We start from the raw sequence: 26,015 nt of genomic DNA on the forward strand, positions 1-26,015 counted from the left end.
GATAGACTTTATTAATTCTAGAGCGCTTATTCGTCCACAGATATGACAAAATAATAGAGTCTAAGGAATCAAAAAAAGATTTAGGAATAAAAATTGGGATTGATTGAAATAAATATAAAAGTTTAGGGAGAACATACATTTTAACAACATTAATACGACCTACCAAAGACATAGATAGAGGTGACCATTGTAACAGACTCTGTTTTATAGTATATGAAAGATTGGCAAAATTTTCACAAAAAAGATCTTTAAACTTCCTTGTGACTGTAATCCCAAGATAAGTAAATTGATTATGAACTACTTTAAAAGGGAGATCACGGAATGTTAATTCTTGTGCTTCTTTATTAATTGGGAAAAGTTCACTCTTATGTAAATTAAGTTTATAGCCGGAGAACTGGCTAAACTGATCAAGAAGTGAAAACATTGGAGGTAAGGATGTAGACGGATTTGAAAGAAAAAGTAATAAGTCATCAGCATAAAGAGAAACTTTATGCTCAACACACCCTTGTGGTGAACTACATATACCTGTCTGGACACGCCCCCTGCTGACCCCTGTATAAAGGCAATCAAGGCCTGAGCCCGTCCTTTCAGTCTCCAGGATGTAGTATGGTGGTCACCCACTGCTTGTTCCTTCTTCCAGTCAATAAAAGCCGATATCTCGCCTCACGTCTCAGAGTAAGTTACTGATGGTGCATCACCCCTCTCCAAATCACTGTTACAAAACTCTTGAACTGACCTCTCATACATTGCAGATGAACTCTTCAGCTCACAATCTACCTTGTCATAGCTTTTGCATTTTACTGCCTATCTGCACTGCACGTTCTCTGTATTCCAGTTCTGCTTTTCCTTTGTGCTACCTCAAAGTACTTGTGTTTTTACTGATCAGTATGAATGGCTTGCAAATCCAGGCGTTTCACTGTATTTTGCATGTAGCAACAACACACCAATACCAATGATGTAGAATTTAGTGAGTGGTTTATGTAGGGAGGTCAGGATTAAATTCCTAGAGTCCTATGTAATCATTAAGGCCAGAAGACATAGGAGCAGAATTAGGCCATTTGACCCATCAGGTCTGCTCTGCCATTCCATCATGGCTGATTTATTATCCCTCTCAACCCCATTCTCCTGCCTTCTTTCCATAGCCTTTGATGCCCTGATTAATCAAGAACCTACCAACCTCCTCCTTAAGTATACCCAATGACTTGGCCTCCACAGCCACCTGTGGCAATCAGTCCCACAGATTCACCACCCTCTGGCTGAAGAAATTCCTCCACAGCTCTGTTCTAAAAGGATGCCCATTAATTCTGAGGCTGGGCCTTCTGGTTTTAGACTCCCCCCACCACAGGAAACACCCTCTCTACATCCACTCTATCGAGACCTTTCAATATTTGATAGGTTCAATGAGATCCCACCTTGTTCTTCTCAACAGACCCAGAGCCATGAAATGCTCCTTGTTTGTTAACCCTTTCATTCCTAGGATCATTCTTAAGACCCACCTCAATGCCAGTATTTACCAATACTTGTTGTCATCTTTGATTCGGGGAAGTGTAACAGTCAACAATGACTCTGTGGGTGAATTTTGAGGCTAAGGTATTGGGAAAAAAATGAGTTACCTGCAGCATGGGGATAGGTACTGGATAGGTGAGTGGGTGGGGAACCTTCTGCTGGGTTAACTATCCCCAGCGCCATGGTAGCATAGCAGTTAGCACAACGCCATTGCAGCTGGGGCTGTTGGAGTTTGGAGTTCTATTCTGACATCATCTGAGTTCATTCTCCCCATGGATTTTCTCTGGGTATTCCAGTTTCCTCCCACAGTCCAAAGACGTACTAGACAGGTTATAAATTGTTCTGTAATTAGACGAGGGTTAATTGGGGTTGCTGTACCTCAATAAATAAAATTTGTCTATCAGCATTACTGCAGGCTCCTCACAAAATCACCTGAGACCTGCCACCCTGCCTGGTGAATAATGATTTTGCACTAAGTGAATGTCGACAAAGTCGTTCAAATGTGCCCCCTGGGGAAAGGCTGATTAGTCCCCACCTTCAAATGGTCAGTTCCTTTGAACTCCTGCGATTGGGATGAGCGTTCCAACGTGCTTCAAGGCCACCACCATCATCCCCATGCTGAAGAAGTCTCCAGTGTCCTGCCTCAATGACTTGCACTCACATCCATCATCATGAAGTGTTTCGAGAGGCTTGTCATGAGGCATATCAAGACCCTGCTGCCCACCTCACTGGACCCCCTGCAGTTCGCATACCGTCCCAACCGCTCAACAGATGACGCCATTGCCACCACCCTCCACCTGGCCCTAACCCATCTGGACAAAATAGAGACATACGTTCAGATGCTTTTCATTGACATCAGTTCAGCATTCAACACAATCATCCCTCAGAAACTGATTGGAAAGTTGAGCCTACTGGGCCTGAACACCTCCCTCTGCATCTGGATCCTAGACTTCCTGACTGGGAGACCTCAGTCAGTCCGGATCAGGAGCAGCATCTCCAACACCATCGCACTGAGCACGGGGGCCCCCAGGGCTGTGTGCTCAATCCACTGCTGTTCACTCTGTTGACCCACGACTGTGCTGCAACACACAGCTCGAACCACATCATCAAGTTCGCCGATGACATGACCGTTGTGGGTCTCATCAGCAAGAATGACAAGTCAGCTTACAGAGAGGAGGTGCAGCAGCTAATGGACTGGTGCAGAGCCAACAATCTGTCTCTGAATGTGAACAAAACAAAAGGGATGGTTGTTGACTTCAGGAAGGCACGGAGTGACCACTCCCCACTGGACATCAATGGCTCCTCGGTAGAGATCGTAAAGAGCACCAAATTTCTTGGTGTTCACCTGGTGGAGAATCTCACCTGGTCCCTCAACACTAACTCCATAGCAAAGAAAGCTCAGCAGCGTCTCTACTTTCTGTGAAGGCTGAGGAAAGTCCATCTCCCACCCCCCATCCTGTTACTGTTCATCAAACATGTCTGTACATTTTTTGCACAAATATTTTCTTTTTACAATCTTGTATAACTTCCTTCCTGCCGTCTGGGAAAAGGCTCCGAAGCATTCGGGCTCTCACGACCAGACTATGTAACAGTTTCTTCCCCCAAGCTATCAGACTCCTCAATACCCGAAGCCTGGACTGACACCTTGCCCTATCGTCCTGTTTATTATTTATTGTAATGCCTGCACTGTTTTCGTACACTTTATGAAGTCCTGTGTAGGTCTGTAGTCTAGTGTAGCTTTCTCCGTGTTGTTTTTTTTTTACGTAGTTCAGTCTAGTTTTTGTACTGTGTCATGTAACACCATGGTCCTGAAAAACATTGTCTCATTTTTACTGTGTACTGTACCAGCAGTTATGGTTGAAATGACAATAAAAGTGACTTGACCTGAGCGACCTCTATCAGACACTGTGTGACATGTTTGCCTCGAGTCACACTCAGTCAATGCCGCAATGACGTCACTCACGACTCACCAAAACTGTAACGACATCTGCAGAACTCAGTGAATGGGTTACTAATGAGGAAATACACTCACTGTCAATGGCTCCTTCCTTCACTGAATTAGTGAAGATCAATAAGCCCCCTGTCTCTGTGGGCATCAGAAGCAATGGCTCTTGATTCAAACTTTTGATAAACACAGGGTAGTTCCGCTTCATCTTTTGGGGATTTTAACTTTCTGTCTTTATTATTATTTCTGTTTTTTCCTTTCTTTTTGTATTTGCACATTGGTTGTTGTCCATCCTGTTGGGTGCGGTCTTTCATTGATTCTATTATGTTTCTTGGATTTACTGGAATTCTCTGTAACTTCCGCCACCTCCAACAGGATCCCACTACCAAAAGCATTTTTCCCTCCCCCCCCCTTCTGCTTTTCGCAGGGATCGCTTCCTACCTGACTCCCTTGTCCATTCATCCCCCCCATCCCTTCCCACCGATCTCCCTCCTGGCACTTATCCTTGTAAGCGGAACAAGTGCTACACCTGCCCTTACACTTCCTCCCTCACCACCATTCAGGGCCCCAGATAGTCCTTCCAGGTGAGGCGACACTTCACCTGTGAGTTGGCTGATGTGGTATACTGCATCCGGTGCTCCCGGTGTGGCCTTTTCTATATCGGTGAGACCTGACACAGACTGGGAGACCGTTTCACTGAACACCTACTCTCGGTCCGCCAGAGAAAGCAGGATCTCCCAGTGGCCACACATTTTAATTCCACGTCCCATTCCCATTCTGATATGTCTATCCATGGCCTCCTCTATTGTTAAAGTGAATCCAAACTCAGGTTGGAGGAACAACACCTTATATACCGGCTGGGTAGCCTCCAACCTGATGGCATGAACATTGACTTCTCTAACTTCCGTTAATGCCCCTCCTCCCCTTCTTACCCCATCCCTGACATATTTAGTTGTTTGCCTGTTCTCCATCTCCCTCTGGTGCTTCCCCCCCCCCCTTTCTTTCTCCCTGGGCCTCCCATCCCATGATCCTTTCCCTTCTCCAGCTCTGTATCACTTTTCCCAATCTCCTTTCCAGCTCTTAGCTTCTTCCCACCCCCTCCGGTCTACTCCTATCATTTTGCATTTCCCCCTCCCCCCTCCTACTTTCAAATCTCTTACTATCTTTCCTTTCAGTCCTGATGAAGGGTCTCGGCCCGAAACGTCGACAGTGCTTCTCCCTATAGATGCTGCCTGGCCTGCTGTGTTCCACCAGCATTTTGTGTGTGTTGTTGTTTGAATTTCCAGCATCTGCAGATTTCCTTGTGTTTGCTAAATGAATCTCAGGGTCGTATATGGTGACATAAATGTACTTTGATAATAAACTTACTTTGAACTTTAAACTTAGACACTTTCAGTCCACTGCCAAAATAAGAATACAAATGTCATTTTTTCTGTACACTGTAAATTTAACTGGTTCATGAAGTTTGAAGTAATTTATTATCAAAGTACATATACGTCACCATAGACAGCCCTAAGATTCATTGTCTTGTGGGCATACTCAATACAGCCACAGAATGATAACCATAACAGAATCAGTGAAAGATCACACCAACTAGGCTGTCCAACCAATGTGCAAAAGACAACAAACTGTGCAAATACATGTAACACTCTGGCTCTGTGGGCAGCGTAAGTCCGGGGAAGACAATCTCTGACCCTGCCAAACATGTAAAATCCGAGGTGCAAAATCTGTTTGTGTGGATGCTGCATGATGTGTCACCCTGTTACAAATCAGAACCACAAAATAACAGACAGTACACCATATGCAATTAAACAATTTAGCTTTATAATTCTTAATTTAGTTAGTAAAGTAAAACAAAAAGAAAAAGGCCCATTTTAATGAAACAGTCTAATGTGCACAAGTTGGAGCTCACAGTTTCCCCTCTGCTGATCCTCCATCGATTTCCCCGGGATTGGTCGACTCCCGGCCCCGCTCCAAGCCCACTCCTTTCTGGTGTCCACGACCTCTCTGTTCTGGCATCTTCTCTCCCCAGCTTCCACCGAATGAAAGACCCAGATTGCCTCGGTCTCAGGCACCAAGCACGAAAACACCTTCCTCTCATTGGACGGTTCACATTCCAAAGCCCACATTATCTCTAACCGTAACCCAATCACTGCTTCTACAGAAAGACCATTACATTAACAGTGAAACCTTTCCCAGGGCGTTACATGCAAAAAAAAATAATAAAATAAATAAGCAATAAACATTGAAAACATAAGGTGAAGAGTCTTTGAAAGTGAGTCCTTAGGTTGTGAGAACATTTCAATGATGGGGCACGTGAAGTTGAGTGATGCTATTCCCTTTGGTTTAAGAGCCTGATGGTTGAGGGGTAGTAATTGTTCCTGAACCTGGTGGTGTGGGTCCTGAAGCTCCTGTACCACCTTCTTAAAGGCAGCAATGAGAAGAGAGCATGACCTGGGGTGGTGGGGGTCGGTGATGATGGACGTGGCTTTCCTGCATCAGCGTTTTGTGTAGAAGTGCCCAATGGTGGGGAGGGCTTTACCCATGATGGACTGGGCCATATCCAGAACTTTTTGTAGTACTTTCTGTTCAAGGGCATTGGTGTTTCCATACCAGGCTGTGAAGCTGCCAATCAACATACTCCCTACCACGCATCTATAGAAGTTTGTCAAAGTTTTAGATGTCACACCAAATCTTTGCCAACTCCTAAGGTAGTAGAGGCGCTGCCGTGCTTTCTCTGTAATTGAACTTGCATGCTGGGGCCAGGACAGATCCTCTGAAATAACACCTAGAATTTAAAGTTGCTAACCCTCTCCACTCTGATCCACCAACAATGGCTGGCTCATGGAACTCTGGTTTCCCTCTCCTGAAGTCAATAATCAGCTTACTGATCTTGTTGATGTTGAGTGAGAGGTTGTTGTGACACCACTCATCCAGATTTCCAATCTCCCTCCTACATGCTGATTCATCACCACCTTTGATTCAGCCAATGACAGTCGTGTCATCAGCAAACTGGAATATGGCATTGGAGCTGTGCTTAGCCTCACAGTCATAAAGACAAAGCGAATAGGGCAAGAAACTGAGTACTCAACCTTGTGCTGATGGAGATGGTGGAGGAGATGCTGTTGCCAATCCATACTGACTGGAGTCTGCAAGTGAGGAATCCCGAATCTAACTGTACTGAGGCCAAGGTTTTGAAGCTTATTGATTAGTTTTGTAGGGTTCATAGAAACAGAAACATAGAGAACCTATAACACAATACAGGCCCTTCGGCCCACAATGCTATGCCAAACATGTATTGACTTTAGAAATTACCTAGGGTTACCCATAACTCTCTATTTTTCTAAGCTCCATGTACCTATCCAGGAGTCTCTTAAAAGACCCTATCATATCTGCCTCCACCACCGTCACCGGCAGCCCATTCCACACACTCACCACTCTCTGCGTAAAAAACTTACTCTTGACATCTCCTCTGTACCTGCTCCCCAGCACCTTAAAACTGTGCCCTCCCATGCTAGCCATTTCAGCCCTGGGAAAAAACCTCTGACTATCCACACGATCAATGCCTCTCATCATCTTGCACACCTCTATCAGGTCACCACTTATCCTCCATTGCTCCAAGGAGAAAAGGCCGAGTTCACTCAACCTTTTCTCATAAGTCATGCTCCCCAATCCAGGCAACATCCTTGTAAATCTCCTCTGAACCCTTTCTATAGCTTCCTCATCCATTACAGAGACTTGGATGGCTCAGGGGCAGGAATGATTACTTCAAGTGCCAGGCTCTGGATGTTTCATAAAGGACAGGGAGGGAGGCAAAAGAGGTGGGGGTGTGGCGTTGCTGATCAGAGACAGTGTCACAGGTGCAGAAAAGGAGGAAGACATGGAAGGATTGTCTACAAAGTCTCTATGGGTGGAAGTTAGGAACAGGAAGGGGCCAATAACTCTGCTGGATGTTTTTTTATAGACCACCCTATAGTAACAGGGGCATCGAGGAGCAGATAGGGAGATAGATTCTGGAAAGGTGTAATAACAACAGGATTGTGGTGATGGGAGATTTTAATTTCCCAAATATCGATTGGCATGTCCCTAGAGGGAGGGGTTTAGATGGGGTGGAGTTTGTTAGCTGTGTTCAGGAAGGTTTCTTGACACAATATGTAGATAAGCCTACAAGAGGAGAGACTGTACTTGATCAGGTATTGGGAAATGAACCTGGTCAGGTGTCGGGTCTCTCAGTGGGAGAGAATTTTGGAGATAGTGATCATGATTCTATCTCCTTTACCATAGCATTGGAGAGGGATAGAAACAGACAAGTTAGGAAGTATGTTTAATTGGAGTAAGGGGAAATATGAGGTTATCAAGCAGGAACATGGAAGCATAAATTGGGAACAGATGATCTCAGGGAAATATATGGCAAAAATGTGGCAAATGTTCAGGGGATATTTGTGTGGCATTCTGCATAGGTACATTCCAAGTTTACGAAATGTTCAAAAAACTAGGTAATGATAGAGAGCTAGAAGATTATAAGGCTAGCAGGAAGGAGCTTAAGAATGAAATTCAGAGAGCCAGAAGGAGCCATGAGAAGGCCTTGGCGGACAGGATTAAGGAAAACCCCAAGGCATTCTGCAAGTATGTGAAGAGCAAGAGGATAAGGCGTGAGAGAATAGGACCAATCAAGTGTGACAATGAAAAAGTGTGTATGGAACCAGAGGAGATAGCAGAGGTACTTAATGAATACTTTGCTCCAGTATTCACTATGGAAAGGGATCTTGTTGATTGTAGGGATGACTTACAGCAGATTGAAAAGCTTGAACATATAGATATTAAGAAAGAGGATGTGCTGGAGCTTTTGGAAAGCATCAAGTTGGATAAATCACTGGGACCAGACAAGATGTGCCCCAGGCTACTGTGGGAGGTGAGGGAGGAGATTGCTGAGCCTCTGGCAATGATCTTTGCATCATCAATGGGGACAGGAGAGGTTCCAGAGGATTCGAGGGTTGCAGATATTGTTCCCTTATTCAAGAAAGGGAGTAGAGATAGCCCTGGAAATTATAGACCAGTGAGTCTTACTTCAGTGGTTGGTAAGCTGATGGAGAAGATCTTGAGAGGCAGGATTTATGAACAGTTGGAGAGGCATAATATGATTAGGAATAGTCAGCATGGCTTTGTCAAAGGCAGGTCGTGCCTTAGGAGCCTGAATGAATTTTTTGAGGATGTGACTAAACACATTGATGAAGGTAGAGCAGTAGATGTAGTGTATATGGATTTCAGCAAAGCATTTGACAAAGTACCCAAGGCAAGGCTTATTGAGAAAGTAAAGAGGCATGGGATCCAAGGGGACCTTGCTTTGTGGATCCAGAACTGGCTTGCCCACAGAAAGCAAAGAGTGGTACTATATCGGACATATTCTGCATGAAGGTCGGTGACCAGTGGTGTGCCTCAGGGATCTGTTCTGGGACCCCTACTCTTCATGAATTTTATAAATGACCTGGACAAAGAAGTGGAGGGATGGGTTAGTAAATTTGCTGAAGACACAAAGGTTGGAGGTGTTGTGGATAGTGTGGAGGACTGTCAGAGGTTACTGCGGGACATCGATAGGATGCAAAACTGGGCTGAGAAGTGGCAGATGGACTTCAACCCAGATAAGTGTGAGGTGGTTCATTTTGGTAGGTCAAATATGATGGTCGAATATAGTATTAATGGTAAGACTCTTGGCAGTGTGGAGGATCAGAGGGATCCTGGGATCTGAGTCCATAGAACACTCAAAGCCACTGCACAGGTTGACTCTGTGGTTAAGAAAGCATATGGTGCATTGGCCTTCATCGATTGTGGGATTGAGTTTAGGAGCCAAGAGGTAATGTTGCAGCTGTATAGGACCCTGGTCAGACCCCACTTGGAGTACTGTGCTCAGTTCTGGTTGCCTCACTACAGGAAGGACATGGAAACCATAAAAAAGGGTGCAGAGGAGACTTACAAGGATGGTGCCTGAATTGGGGAGCATGCCTTATGAGAATAGGTTGAGTGAACTCGGCCTTTTCTCCTTGGAACGACTGAAGCTGAGAGGTGTATAAGGTGATGAGAGGCATTGATAATCAGAGCTTTTTTCCCAGGGTTGAAATGGCTAACACAAAAGGGCACAGTTTTAAGGTGCTTGGAAGTAGGTACAGAGGAGATGTCAGGGGTAAGTTTTTTACACAGAGAGTGGTGAATGTGTGGAATGGGCTGCTGGTGGCGGTGGTGGAGGCGGATACGATAGGGTCTTTTAAGAGTCTCCTGGATAGGTACATGGAGCTCAGAAAAATAGAGGGCTATGGGTAACCCTAGGTAATTTCTAAGGTAAGGACATGTTTGGCACAGCTTTGTGGGCCGAAGGGCCTGTATTGTGCAGTATGTTTTCTGCATTTCTATGAAATTCAAGAACATACAAACAACCTTTTAAGTTAGGAGCACGCTGGCCCCTGAAGAAAGTGAGATTAGTGGATGAATGGTCTTTGAGCTGACAAATTAATTCTGTTTATTCCTCCACAGATGCTGACTGCACTGCATGTGTTTATATTCCAAATGTTCAGCATCTTCAGTTTATTTTATACTTTCTGCCTACTGACGTTTTTAGTTAAGAGTATAATGTATCCAATTTTTTTTTATTCTGGACATACACTGTGGGCTGTAGTTTTTTAAATTTGTCTCCCGTTCTGAAATCAGAAATTTGAAATTATTAATAACTGAGCTCAATGGAGGCAACCTATTCGGCACCCTCCTCCTGCAGCGCCTTCTACCGATGTTAAATCCGGAGGACCTCCCGACCCGGATGATTCCTCGGTCTTCCACGCCTTCCCGAGATGCCTCATTGTTGAGTTATGGCGGCGCCCGTTGAGGAGGACCCGGCTTCCAAACGCCCGCCGTTCGGAAATCGGTTTCTGACCGACCCAAGCCGAGTCTTCTTGCACAGCGCGTGGTGAGGGGAAGGGGGCAGAGAGAGAAAGTATTTGTGTGTCGGGGGGTGGTTGTGGGAAGTTGTCCTACATGGCGCGTTGAGATCTTGGTATTGTATGGGAAGAAATGTGATCGGGTAATCCGCCTTCATCCATTCCTCGACAAACCTCACTTTCACTCCCATCTTCACCACCAGCCTCTTACCCACCCCCCGCCCTCCACCAATTCAAAGCGCAGCCCACATTTTGTTATATCCTGCCTGTTCTTTTTCATGTAAATATTTTGGATGCCTTATTGTTCATGAACATTTAATAATGTTTGCGTTCTGGCTCCAAAAAACTTAGATTGGAGTATAGTGGTTAATTGTTTTATCTCTCGTGCCCTTAGGGATAATGTGGAGTGGAGTGAAGAACAAGAGGCAACAGCCAGGAAGAAGGTTGAAGAAAACTGCGCTGAAGTTGTGTCTTCTGAAAAAGGAGGTGAGTGAATCACATCAGCTTTCCTTGCCCAAGGAAGCTAGATTTCTTGACTATAGATCAGTGTAAACTTTACAGAGACATAAAATGGTCTAACAGACTGAATGGGCTTGCTTCCCTCCCCATCTCATATAATGTTCATTTTCTCATTTTGTCTGTATCAATTTCTTAAATTCATAAATTCAGGCTTATTATCTGTTTTCAATCATGTTACAGGTATGCAGTATAATTATTTTTAATTTAAAGCTGTTCAAATTAATTGTGTGGTTACATGTGCTGTAGAGACTATTTTGATGACACTAGTTTTCTTTCTTGCTTGCTTTGCAAACAGCGGAGTTTGAGAACAGAGCTAGTGACTACTGGAATGACTTCTACAAAATTCACGAGAACAGATTTTTCAAAGACCGTCACTGGCTTTTCACAGAATTTCCTGAGCTGGTTTCGAATTCAAAATCTTACCTGCTGAATCAATCCAGAGCTACAACAGTGTCAGACGATCATTGCCACACTGGCTCCAAGAACTGCCTTGATGGGAACTTTGAGAATGTTCATCATTCTCCCAAGCAATGTGCAGGAGAGCCAGTGAATTGTACACAAAAGCTGGAAATTTTTCAGGTTGATAACCTTGATTCAAATGATGGTGAAAGCACCAATAGACTTGTGGATGAAACTTCAGGAAATACAACACGGACACTGACAATTATGAGTAAGAATCAATTGTCTGATACCAGCTTCACAGAAACTTCAACAACATTCCATATACTGGAGGTAATGTGGGAAGCTGCAGCAGTCTGGAGGATTGTCTGTTAAACATACAATTAATTTCTTCACATAGTGGATAGCTGTGCTTTAATACTGTGCCAGCTGAAAGGGTCCCAGTTGGTTTTCGTTTCTGTTAACTGAGGGTACAGATTTCTTCCCACATTAAATATGGGCATATTTTTGTACCTTTTGAATGTAATTTTAAGCACACAAAAAAGTATGCACCTTAAGAGAGACTTCTGTGTGTTAAAAAAGTTATTGCCTGTTACGCCACTGGCATTTAGGGCAGCAACGAAAGTCATCCATCTCTGTCTGTCTTTGGCCATCTTCTCTATTGTGTCCCAGATGTGGTTCAGGTTTACAATTCCAAAAACCAATTTTGACTTGGTCCTTCATCCTGTCAGTAGCTTCCTCTTGGTTTTCTTTTTTGTTTGGTAATTTTTTTTTATTGAAGTTCATCATCAAACAAACATTTCCGTAAAAAGTATTTCAGAAATTGTACATATATATCACAAATCTCCACAAAGTATTTATCTGAGGTATACTCTTATAGAAAAATTCCTCTTGGTTTTCATTACTGTCAGTCATGCAAATTCTGGGTGGAGACTTGGGAATACCGTCACACTCAGATGTCAATATTGTTTCCATACCAATTTTGTTTTACCAGTCAGGGTTGTTAGCCTGACTGAACCCCCAAACCTGGGGGATCAGTGCATTGCTCTTAGTCTCACATCTATGCTTTGACCTGTTTGGCATGAGTGACCCTACCAAGAGTCAAAGCATAAAGCCCTGACTCCAGCCAACATAGCTCTCCTGGTCATTGAGGCACACAAGACTCCAAACTACAACAAGGTTGTGGTCCTCTTGGAAGTGTGTTAGAAAAGGTTTTCTAATAATTATTTCTCTGACTCATGCTTGGGAAAAGGTGGGATAACCAAAGACCACTTTGATGATGGCAGTTCAAGCCTTTACTACACTAAAAAACAGATTCCTTGTTGTGTGGAATATTCCAGATCTTGGTTTTGACTATTTGGTAGTAATTACTTAGTAGCTTGATTTTTCTTTTGTTGATTTGTCTGATATCAGATGAACTGTGTCTCAATGTATTGATCAGTTGACTTTATTGGTATATGAATTAATGGATTGGTTAGTAACTTGGTACCAACTGTTATATATTTCCCAGTAAATAAGATATTTTCTCCCAGAAACTTAATTGGATTCTATATCTTTAAATGCTGTCTGACCTTACCACACACCATGCCTTTATTTGCACTTGTTGGGTCACATGATCTGTGGAGAAAGGAAAAGAATTAATACTTCAGGTTCATAGTCTTTCATCAGAAGGACATTAAGCAAGTTAACATCTCCAATGCAGCCTTTTCTATGAGCTAACTGCACATAAGTACAACCACAATGACTTGTGATATTGTAAAATTAATTCACAATAACATACAGCTGTGCTTTGTTTCATAAGAATTAGAAGCTTAGTGCATAAATACCCACTACAAAAATATACTTCCGGCCCTGATAATAAATACTTTTTTGGAGCTTCAGTAGACACTGCAGAATGCAGTTTTTTCCCCCAGTTCATAATGGCAAATATCCAAAACCAACTTCCAAGAAAACAAATCTGATCTCAAAATAACTATTTTTATTTTATTTTTAGTTTTATTTTTATTCTACGTCCCATTCCCATTCTGATATGTCTATCCATGGCCTCCTCTACTGTCAAGATGAATCCACACTCATGTTGGAGGAACAACACCTTATATACCGGCTGGGTAGCCTCCAACCTGATGGCATGAACATTGACTTCTCTAACTTCCGTTAATGCCCCTCCTCCCCTTCTTACCCCATCCCTGACATATTTAGTTTTTGCCCCCCCTCCTCTTTTTTCTCTCTCTCTCTCTGCCCATCACTCTGCCTGTTCTCCATCTCCCTCTGGTGCTCCCCTCCCACTTTCTTTCTCCCTAGGCCTCCCGTCCCATGATCCTTTCCCTTCTCCAGCTCTGTATCCCTTTTGCCAATCAACTTCCCGGCTCTAGCTTCACCCCACCCCCTCTGGTCTTCTCCTATCATTTCACATTTCCCCTCCCCCTCCTACTTTCAAATCTCTTGCTATCTTTCCTTTCAGTTAGTCCTGACAAAGGGTCTCGGCCCGAAACGTCAACAGCACTTCTCCCTATAGATGCTGCCTGTCCTGCTGTGTTCCACCAGCATTTTGTGTGTGTTGCATAACAACTACATGTCTATTTAGTAGGGAATTCACGGAATACAACTTGGAGAGGAGAAAAGGAAAGGAAATGGAGGAAGCTGTAAATGAATGAATGTAAATAGTATCATTGAATCAGTGTACTTTATTTTGGAGTGGATGCTTCTAAAATGTATATAAAGTTCTAAAAATAGTTCAAAGTAAAATTTATTATCAGTACATGCATGTCACCACATATAATCCTGACATTCTATTTTCCTGTGGGTATGCTCAGCAAATCTATCAAATAGTAACTAAACAGGATCAATGAACAACAAACTGCATATACGAATGTAAATAAATAGCAATAAATAACAAGAGCATGAAATAACAAAATAAAGAGTCCTTAAAGTGAAACCACTAAGATGAGAAAATCTGCAGATGCTAGAAATCCGAGGATCTCAGCAGGCCAGACATCGTCTATGGAAAAGAGTGAACAGTTGAGGTTTTGGGCTGAGACCCTTCATCAGGACTGGAGAAAAAGATGAGAAGTCAGAGTAAGAAGGTGGAGGAGGAGGAGAAAAGGTCCAAGGTAGTAAGTGATAGGTGAAACCAGGAGGGGGAGGGGTGAAAGAGATAAGGGCTGGAGAAGGGGGAATCTAATATGAGAGGACAGAAGACAATGGAGGAAAGGGAAGGAGCACCAGAGAGAGGTGATGGACAGGTAAGGAGATAAAGTGAGAGAGGGAAATGGGAATGGGGAATGGTAAAGGGGGGAGTGGGCCATTACTGGAAGCTCAAGAAATCAATGTTCCTGGCATCAGGTTGGAAGCTACCAAGACTGAATATAAGGTGTTGCTCCTCCATCCTGAGTGTGGCCTCATCGTGACAGTAGAGGAGGCCAGGGATTGATATATGGGGATATTGTTGGCTACTCGGAGATCCTACTTTTCTGGTGTGCAGTGCATAGGTACTTGGTGAAGCAGTTTCCCAATCTATATCAGGTCTCACCAATATACAGGAAGCCTCACCGGGAACACCGGCTACAACAGATGACACCCAACAGACTCACAGGTGAAGTGTTGCCTTACCTGGAAAGACTGTTTGGGTCCCTGAATGGTAATGAGGTGTAGGGGCAGGTGTAGCACTTGTTCTGCTTGCAAGGGTAAGTGGCGGGGGAGATCAATGGGGAGGGACCAATGGACAAGGGAGTCGTATAGAGAGCGATCCCTGCGGAAAGCAGGGGTGGGGGGAGAGATATGCATGGTGGTGGGATCCTGTTGGAGATGGTGAAACCATCAGTTGTGGGAACACCAGAAATAGAATGAATGTGGTTATCCCCTTTTGTTCAAGAGCCTAATGGTTGAGAGGTAGTAACTGTTCTTGAACCTGCTGGTACAAGTCCTGAGGCTCCTGTACCTTCTACCTTGTGGCAGCAGTCAGAAAAGAGCATAGCCTGGGTGGTGAGGATCTTTAATGGATGCTGCTTTTCCATGTTAACATTTCATGTAGATGTGCTTAATGGTTGGGAGGGCTTTGACTGTGATGTATTGGGCTGAATCCACTATCTTTTGTAGGAATTTCCATTCAAAGGCATTGGTGTTCCCAAACCAGTACACTTGCCACCACTAATCTATAGAAGTTTGCCAAGGTTTTTAATGACATGCCGAAGTAAAGGCATTGTTTTGCTTTCTTTTTTATATTATGAGTCCAGAACGGGTCATCTGAGATGGTGACGCCCAGGAATTTCAAATTGCTGACCCTTTCCACATCTTATCCTCCAATGACTACTGGCTCATGGACCTCCGGTTTCCCTCTCCTGAAGTCTACGATCAATTCCTTGGTCTTATTGACATTGAGTGAGAGGTTGTTGTTATTACAACACTCATCCAAGTTTTCAATCTCCCTCCTGTATGCTGATTCATCACCACCTTTGATAACAGTGATATCATCAGCGAACTTGTAAGATGTTGATCTGGTTTTGTAACGACACAATTGTACAGCAAGAAGTGCAGCTGCATCCGATTCAGAGGCCCAGGTTTGATCCTAATATTTGTGAAGTCTACACGCTCTCCCTGTAACCACATGGCCTTTCCCCTGCCGGTTCCAGTTTCCTCCCACATTTGAAGATGTACTGGTAGGTTGGTGGGCTGCTGTAAATGATCTTGAGTAGGTGGGTGCTACTGGGTCCAGTGAATTGATGAACTTGTGAAATAGATTACAGGGAAATTGGTGAGACTGATAGGACTGCTCTGGGAGACTTGGTGGGTTGAATGGCCTATATGGTAAGCAAGTGTGGTTTAAATGCCCACAGTGTTCAGAAAACTTCATGACTTATGTCGGTGGTACAGAAATTACTGGAATCTCCAATGTTAACTAATCTAGAGTTCTTGAGGACATGACTATTGAAATAGATAGATGGTAACATTTGAAGGCAATCAGTGGAGTCGCAAGGTTCAGGGAGGTTAGAGCATGGGAAATCTGCAGTAATATATGATATGGTAATTGTGTATCAACAGACCTATCTCAGGTTGGCATGTTCTGTCATGTGCTTAGGGGCCCAGGTTTAAACATCTGTGTCACTGATTTGGTTATGAGCCGTGGAGCTGTTGTCTCAGACCTCCATTGGCCAGGTGCAATCCTGACTTCAGGCATTGTCAGTGTGGAGTTTCCTGGGTTTTCTCTGGGTACTCTTTTTTTTTTCTGCTTCCCAGGTTGGCTTGTTCTCACTCCTGATTATGTCCTAGTATAAAGGTCGGTCACAGTTAGCTGCCACATTGATTTGTTTTTTTTTTGTTCCATCAGAATATTTATGAGACTGTTCATTAGCTTTACAATGTATATCTTACAATAACAAGCTGATAGTGAAGAGTGACCCTCATGTAATAAAATTCGTTATTCTGGCCCTCTCCACAAAAGAAATCTCACTGATATGTGCTTTTCAAAATGGGTGCCAAATATTTCTTTATTTTTCTCTCCACTAGGTTGGCTGTGGAGTTGGAAATACTGTGTTCCCCATTCTACAAACTAACAAGTAAGTTTTTTTTCTTTTCAAATCTTTTTATTATTATTACTATTCAAAAATAACACGGGTACATCAAAGTAACAACTCTTACAATGCCTCAAAAAAAAAGAAATTGTCTTAAAGATTGAAAATTTTTGTGAATAAAAAAAAACCTACTAAGCAAACCCCGGTACAACCCCGGAGCCATGCGTCATACAGAAAGCTTCTAAAAATAAACATCGAACCGCCAACAAGAAAGAAAAATATATCAAAAAAAGCTTACATTTAGATCGTGGAGAAAATCTATCAGTTAACTGAAATGATAATAACAAGCAAATGAGCCCCATCTCTTCTCAGAATCAAATAAAGGTTCAAAGGTTCAACTAATTTTCTCCAAGCTAAGACACAGCATCACTTGAGACAAAGTAGGAGCTGATATATCCTTCCATTTCAACAAAATGGCCCTCCTAGCTATCGATGTAACAAACGCAATAATATGGATATTTTGAGGAATTATTCCAAAAAGCACAGTCAGTTTATTAGATTGTAAGTTGATTCTGAGTGCTTTAGAAATTGTCAAAAAGACTGACTTCCAAAACTGTTTTAGTATAGAACATGACCAGAACATACGTGTCAGTGCAGCTATCTCAGTTTTACATCTATCACAATACTTGTCAACATTGGGAAATATTTTAGAAAGTCTCTCAAATGGTAACAATGTACAATTTTAAATTGAATCAGTGAATGATTAGCACAGATCGAAGAAGAGTTAACCAGCTTCAGAATCCGCATCCAATCCTCCCATATAAAAGTCAAATTGAGTTCTTTCTCCCAATCCTGTTTAATCTTAATTAAAGGATGCTTATCCCATTGTAATAATAAATTATAAATTCTTCTAATAGAACCTTTCATCGAAGGGCTCATATTCATAGTAGTATCTAACAAGTCAGCCTCCAATATGTAAGGAAAATTACTTAAATATTTTGGTAAAAAGTGTCTAACTTGAAGGTATTGTAAAAAGTGTGAATATGAGAGAGAATACTTATCGACTAATTGTTCAAAAGACATCAATCTGCCTTCTTTAAATAAATCCAAAAAAGAATTAATACCTTTATTTTTCCAAAGTAAAAAAATTGAATCGCTCAGGAAAGGTTTAAAAAAGTAATTACGATAAATTGAACTACAAAGTTTAAATTTTTTAAGATTTAAAAAATTGCAGAACTGGAGCCAAATTTGTAAAGAGTACTTAACCACAGGATATAGATTTAAGTTAGCAACTTTAGTTAATTGTATAGATAGGGCAACTCCTAATAACGAGGTTAAATAGAACTGTTTCACTGCTGTCAGTTCCAAGTATACCCAAATTGGCAGATCATTTCTATCAACCCAGTATAACCAAAAGGACATATATCGCAAATTAACAGCCCAATAATTAGATTAGGCAAAGTAAGACCTCCATCCTTTTTCAACTTTTGTAAATGACATTTACTAATTCTTGGTCTTTATTATCCCAAATAAAAGACAGAATAATAGATTCAATCCAATCAAAAAAACTTCTTAGTCAAAAATCAGGAATATTCTGAAATAAATATAAAAATGTTGGTAAAATCATCATTTTAACTACATGAATATGGCCAACCAGTGAAAATGTAAGTGGGCTCCGTCTACTAAGTGAGTACTTCATAGAGTCCACTAAAGGAGGAAAATTGGCTTTATAAAGATCCTTATATTTTTTAGTAATTATGACACCTAAATATCTAAAAGAATCCATAACTTGAAAAGGAATATAATCATATAGAGATAGATTCATTTAAAGGAAGCAATTCACTTTTACTAAAATTTATTTTATATTCTGAAAAATCTCCAAATTCATCAAATAATTTTAGCAAAGCAGGAATAGATTCTTCAGGCTTAGATATATATACCAATAAATCATCAGTGTAAACAGAGATCTTGTACATGGTCTCATTCACAGAAATCCCATGAATATTTTTGGCTTCACGAAGAGCAAAAGCAATGGATTCTAATATTAAATAACAAAGGACTTAATGGACAACGTTCCCCTGTGATAGCTGAAAAAAAGGAGACCTACAGTTATTAGTGACAACAGTAGCAATAGGAGCTTTATATATCATTTTAATCCAATTATTAAAATTAACACCAAAACCAAATTTTTCTAAAACATTAAATAAATATTTCCATTTGACTCATTCAAATGCTTTTTCAGCATCCAAAGATACAACGCATTGTAAAGTTTTAGAAGAGGGCGAATATATAATGTTAGATAGTTTCCGAACATTTGAAAAAGATTAACGACCGTTTATAAAGCCTGTTTGATCTTGAAAAATAATTTCACCTAAAATACTCTCCAACCGATTGGCCATTATCTTTGGCAGAACCTTAGTATCAACATTCAATAATGAAATAGGTCTGTATGAGGCACAATCAGTAGGATCTTTATCCTTTTTGAGAATTAAAGAAATAGAAGCCTCATAAAAAGTAGAGGGTAAATCCCTTTTCACAAAAGAATCTTTAAGCATCTCTAACATATATGGAGAAACCAATTTTCCAAATTTTTCATAAAATTCTACAGGATAACCATCAAGTCCAGGGGCCTTACCAGATCGCATTGAAAAAATAGCTTTATGAATTTCAGATTCAGTAATTTGGGCATCAAGAGTTTTTTGATCCTCAGCAGAAATTTTAGGAAAAGCAATCTTTCGTAAAAAGGCATTCATTCAGAAGAATCTACTGGACATTGAGATTTATAAAGTTCAGTATAAAAAAATCTTGAAAAATCTTATTAATTTCTTCATATTCCCGAGCCAGGATACCATCCTTTCTACGAATTTTCAAAATTTGCCTTTTGGCTCCAGCCGATTTTAATTGAGATACAAGTAGTTTGTTATTTTTATCTCCAAACATATAAAATTGGCTCTTTAACTTAAGTAGATAACCTTCAATTGGATGAGTTAATAATAGGTTATATTGTGTTTGAAGTTCCACCCTTTTTTTAAATAAGTCAATATTAGGGGAAGTCGCATAGATATTATCTAAATCTTTAATTTGTTTTGAAATTTTATCTAATTCTACTTTAGTCTGTTTTTTTAAGTTTAGCTGAATAAGAAACAATCTGACCACGTAAAAATGCTTTAAATGTATCCCATATAATTAATTTGGACATACCTCCTATATCATTAAAAAGAAAAAATTCTTTTATCTGGCTTTCAATAAAACTGATAAAATCAGAGTTTTGCAATAAATTCTGAGGCATGCACCATGGTGGACGGGCAAAAATGACATCATCAAATTCAAAGGACAAACTCAAAGGCGCATGATCAGATATAGCAATAGCGTCATATTCACAGTTTTTAACATTAGGCAAAAGGCGGGGATCAATTATAATATAACCAATCCTCGAATATTTTTATAGACATGCGAAAAAAAGGAATATTCTCTGTTATCGGGGTGCAAATGCCTCCATAATTCGATCAACCCGAAATCAGTCAAAAAGGAGTTAATAACTGATGCGGAATGATTTGCAAGTTGCTGATTAGTTGAGCTCTTGTCAATCGTAGGATTTAAACAACAGTTAAAATCCCCACCCATTATCACCATATATTCTTTTAAATCCGGCAATAAAGCAAATACTTTTTTAAAAAAAGGATCATCTAAATTAGGATCATACAAATTGACCAAAATAACTTTTCTGTTACAAATCACTCCTTTAACAATTGGATATCTACCATTAGAATCTGATTCCTCTTGAGTAAATATATTAGATTTAATAAAGATAGACACGCCTTTAGTTTTACTCTGAGAAGTGGCATGGAGCTGTAATCCATTCCACCAACCAAAAAACCTATCTCCTGCCCTGATATGCGTCTCCTGAGCAAAAATTATTATCACGTTGGAATTGATTAATAATTTTAAGTCTTTTTTCATTTAATAAGATGATTCCAACCATATACATTCCAACTTATTACATTAATCCGTTTAACTGCCATACTATAATTTTATTCTAATTTACTTTATACATGCGCAAAACACATATCAATATAGGATGATCAAAAATGGCAGTGATGAAGAATACAACCATATAAAAAACACACATGCTCCGGACCCACCCAATGGAAAAAAACTCCTAACTCTAGACCCACTCACCCTCCCAAAAGCCCGGAAAAAGGCAAGCAAACTAAAATAGAATACAAAGCCATGGGCCGCTCTGTCGGTCTCCTCTTTCCCTCCCCCCAGCCAGCACACAAAAAATAAAATGACCTTGCAAGAAAGACAGTACCGTCTCAACAAAGGAGAGTGTTTACATTCCATCATGTATTAAACAAAAAAAGAACCAAAATAATATAATCTCTTAGAGAAAAAAAACCAGCGCCATCTTAAGTTTAGCTTTAAATCTCTAAGAAAACTTTAAATTCGGTTATAGGACGCTACAATAAAGCAGAGGGGAAAAAAAGTTTAATAGTATATTTAGCCGAACTAAATTTACAGAAATATTAATTAGTAATATCATAAGTAACTAAACCCTCCCAGATAGATAGATAGATATATATATAGAAACCCTATTAGTAGGAAAAACACTACCAATTAGTAAATTAAGAAACAGCAAAAAAAAATCAAACCAAATATTAGATGAAAGGAACAAATCCTTTTATCCTCTTTTCTCAGTCAGATATCTAATTAGCCATTTAAACAGTCAAACTTGAGCGTAAATCATCTTTCCAAAAAAAAATCCAATAAGATGCAATAATGTGCAGGTTTTCTTATCTTCTTTTATTAATCTCTCAATGAGATATCCAAATAACCTTCATATATCTTCTTTTCGAAATGTGAATAATATACAGATAATCAAACAGCTTTTCAGATAGTTCATTCGGTAGTAACATCAGCAACAGTGACAGGTATAGCCTGAACAAAATCCAGTGCGGCTTTTGGATCAAAGAAAATGCGTGGAAAAGAATTAGGAGGAAAAACTTCCATTCTTGTCAGGTAACTCAAAGAGGGAAATGGTTTGTTATCATATGCTTGTTTCATTACCAAAGCAAATTTTGATCTTTGTTCCATTACTTCTTTCGGATAATCTTCATAAAAACGGAGCTCAGACTCGTTGAATCTGAAAACTCTCTCAGTTCTTGCCTGTCGCATTATTTTATCTTTAATTTTACCATATTTTTTCCTTATCTCGGTCCTAAAAGGCTTCTCCTTTATCCTTAAACTGTGACCCCTCGTTCTGGACTTCCCCAACATCGGAAACAATCTTCCTGCATCTAGCCTGTCCAATCCCTTTAGAATTTTATTTGTTTCAATAAGATCCCCCCTCAATCTTCTAAATTCCAGTGAGTATAAGCCTATTTGATCCAGTCTTTCTTCATATGAAAGTCCTGTCATCCCAGGAATCAATCTGGTGAACCTTCTTTGTACTCCCTCTATGGCAAGAATGTCTTTCCTCAGATTAGGGGACCAAAACTACACACAATATTCTAGGTGCGGTCTCACCAAGGCCTTGTACAACTGCAGTAGAACCTCCCTGCTCCTGTACTCAAATCCTTTTGCTATGAATGCCAACATGAAAAGCACATAGCACATATGGCTATGATTTCTGAAAAACATCAGTCACAAAGAAAAGAAAAATAATTTTTCTTAAGTCCTAGAGAGGCATGACTGGTTCCGCTTGCTCTTCTACTGAGCGAACACTGGAGGGCAGCACCAATCCCCCCCCCCCCCCCACCATCTCTCTTGATAATGAGCCAGTGAACCGGACTTGCAGTATACTGCATTACCTATGGCAACAGTGTCTTGTGATCACGATAAAATGTCCCGGACAATCACTCGCACTACGTACAGTCTCAGCACAGCAGTACGCAATGAGCCTGGGTGATAACACAACGGTTTGCAATAAGTCCATCTCCATCATTATCAAAAGTGAAAGGGTGCTGCATTTTCAGAAGGGTTGTCTTTCCAAAGATGCATTAAAAGTGATTCTGTCTGTTCAGATGGATGGTAAGAAATCCTTTTTCTAATTTGAAGAAGAATTGGGGACTTTGTTCATCATTGCTCGTTCCTATACCTCCATTGATTAAATTATTGCTCATAAACATGTGAGACGTTTCTGAGTGCAAATTATTTGCCAATGTGAAAGTAATTAACGCTGCTTAGAAGCGTAATACTGGTTGTAACACCATAGGGTGATTTGAAGGTGTTATGCAAATTTATTTTGTTCCTCTTTCTAATTTAAATAAACAATTTTATGTTACACAGTAATGTAATTTTCTGGTTTTCACCTGCAAAAAAACAATCGTGTGAAGAATTGGATGACAAACTGAGCTAAAATGTAAAAGAACAAAAATACTGTGGATACTGAAAGACTAAAATGCATTAAAACTTTGGTAATCCATTATCTGATTTTTTTTCAGGAATCCTGTAGATTTGGAATTGGTTTATTATTGTCAGCTGCACTGAGATGTAGTGAAAAGCTTGTCTTGCATTCTGTTCATACAGTGCATTGAGGTAGAACAAGGGAAACAATAGCAATGCAGAATAAAGTGTAACGGCTACAGTGAAAGTGCAGTGCAGGTAAGCAATAAAGTACAAAATCATAATGAGGTAGATTGAGGCAAGAGTCCAACTTATCATACTAGGGAACTGTCTTATAACAACGGGGTAGAAGCTGTCCTTGAGTCTGTTGATACGTACTTTCAAGCTTTTGTATCTTCTGCCTAATGAAGAGATGAAAATAAAGAATAGGAATGTATCCCAATAGGATGTTTTCTATTATGCAACAAAAGTTGGTAAGGATCAATGTGGACATGCCAAATTTCTGAAGCGTCCTGGAGAAATAGAGGTATTGGTGAGCTTTCTGGTTGTGACGTCTGTGATTGAGCCAGGGCAGGCTATTGGTGTCTCTTTGGAACTTGAAGATCTCAACCATTTTGCCCTCAGCAGTGCTGATGTAAACAGGAACATGTGCACCCTTTTTTGTTTTTCTGACACTGAGGGAAAGGTTGGTGTTATGAGATCTTATTAATGAGTTCTGTCTCCTTCCTGTACCATATAACCATATCACAATTACAGGCACTCTGACTCATTATTTGAGATACGGCCCACTGCAGTGGTTTCATCTGCAGTTTTGTAGACAGAGTTAGAGTAGAATTTTGCACACAGTCATGAGTGAACAGGGAGTAGAGTAGGAGGCTGAGTGCATAACCTTGTGGAGTATCAGCATTCAGAATAATTGTGCAGGCAGTGTTGCTGCCTACTCTTACTGATTGTGGTCCATTGGTCACAAAGTCCAGGATCCGTTTCTAGAGGGAGACATTAATTTCATTTTAGTTTTTCATTGATTCTATTGTAGTTCTTTGTTCTGCAATGAACAAAGGGTAGTATATGGTGACATATGTGTACTTTGGTAATAAATTTGCTTAGAACTTTGACTCCCAGGATCCAAAGTTTAATGATGAGTTTGCTTGGAATTATAGTATTGAATTTGGAGCTGTAGACATTGGTGTCTTTACCGTCTGAATGCTCCAGAGATGAGTGTAGGGTCAGGGAAATAGCCTCCACTGTAGTCCTGTTTTGGTGGTAGGTGTATTGCATTGTGTCAAGGTGGTTTGGCATCTAGTTCACTGGGTGATCTTTCCCACATCTCCCTTAAGCTCACTTATGCCTCATTTCCTGTATTCCCTTTAATCACATTTCCCTTAATCCATTCCTCATGTTCCCTATGAATTTAGGGTATGCCGGAACATTTATTATACCGCTGTGTAACATGTTTTTTTTTAGTGAATTGAAAGTGTATTTGTGTACAAGTCCGAAAAACATCCTGTAGTCCAGAAAATCTACTAGTCCAGCACCACCAGAGCCCCCAGGGTCTCAGTTTCACTGTAAAAAGAGAATGTTCAGTATCTGGAGAAAGAAGCTCCTAATGATATTTTAACAGAATCATTTTAGGTTTTTTTGTGTGCCACAAATATCGTATCAGACTTCCTGTACTTAATGCTTTATTTTTTTTTCTTTGTAAGTGTGAATCATATCACTTCAAATGTTAAACAGGAATGTTGCAAAAATTGATCTACAAAAAACAATCTTATTTGCAAACACGCAAGTAAATGTGATTATAAGGTTCTTTTCCTGTGTTCAGATACTGCAATGCACACATCTGTGAAGATGCTAGTTGTAACTTGCATTTGTGAATCTTGGTGGTGATGTATCATGTCATTCCTGGAGTGTGTTACATATCCTATCCTGAAAAAAAAGGTCAAATCCAGCACTAGGAAACTGGACAAACAATAGAGTTGGTTCCCTTACTTCAGTTGTCTAACTGTTCAAAATGAAATGAGCCTGACATAATATAAATGCACTTCAGTGTGTACACAGCAGTCCCAGATCACCCAGATGGACTCTTTCCTCACTGCCCAAATCTTGAGGTTAAATGAATGAAATAATTAGTAGGGTTCCATTACCAAGTTAGCAATAAATTTGAGAGATGGAGAGAAAATACCCAAGCTTTTAAACAGCGTACTTGTAACAGGACCAGCTGATCAGATTTGAGTAGAAACTAGTACCAATGACTAATTCTCCTCTTGTCTGTTTGCAGTGACCCAGGGTTGTTTGTGTACTGCTGTGACTTTTCATCAACTGCTGTTGAACTTGTCAAGGTGAGATTGCACTTTCAGTTTGACCAATATGTCAGTCTTTCTGAGCCCAGTGTATTCAGGAGCATTCATTCATGCTAGGGGTAGTCATCTTAGCATAACCTTCAGATAAATACTACTTGCAACTTAATTATTGACTTCATAATAAGTTTACAACAGCAGTGGAATGTATTTCTGATTTTAGTGCTGGTATATGCTTAAACTGTAATATGAATATGAGATTAAACACCTTAAAGGGAAGATCTATCAGCCCCATACTGAGACTGGCTGAGCAGGTCTTTGAACAGTTTAGAGTGAATATCCTGTCAATATTGGTGTGGCAAGTAAAGACAGAGTCATAGAAGACTACAGCACGAAACAGGCCCTTTGGCCCATCTAGTCCACGCTGAACCATTTAAACTGCATACTCCCATCGACCCGCACCCGGACCATAGCCATCCATACCCGTACCATCCATGTATCTATCCAATCTTCTCTTAAATATTGAAATTGTGTCCACTGCTTATCCTGGCAGCTTGTTTTATACTCTCACCAC

The 26,015-nt window shown here is 40.6% G+C and overlaps 1 protein-coding gene across 2 annotated transcripts in view; it reads left to right on the top strand.

Annotated features, from left to right (window-relative positions):
• Nucleotides 1-10,283: 10,283 nt before the first annotated feature.
• LOC132384556 (tRNA N(3)-methylcytidine methyltransferase METTL2-like) overlaps nt 10,284-26,015 on the top strand; it is a 30,161-nt gene continuing 14,429 nt past the window's right edge. For both annotated transcript variants that reach the window (XM_059955727.1, XM_059955726.1), the window contains exons 1-5: nt 10,284-10,403; nt 10,769-10,860; nt 11,189-11,625; nt 16,795-16,844; nt 25,423-25,483. In XM_059955727.1, the coding sequence (XP_059811710.1) occupies nt 10,306-10,403; nt 10,769-10,860; nt 11,189-11,625; nt 16,795-16,844; nt 25,423-25,483 (738 nt within the window). In that variant the 5' untranslated portion in view covers nt 10,284-10,305. The remainder of the gene's footprint in view (nt 10,404-10,768; nt 10,861-11,188; nt 11,626-16,794; nt 16,845-25,422; nt 25,484-26,015) is intronic.

This window comes from Hypanus sabinus, chromosome X1 (assembly GCF_030144855.1).
Source record: "Hypanus sabinus isolate sHypSab1 chromosome X1, sHypSab1.hap1, whole genome shotgun sequence".
Lineage (NCBI taxonomy): Eukaryota > Metazoa > Chordata > Chondrichthyes > Myliobatiformes > Dasyatidae > Hypanus > Hypanus sabinus.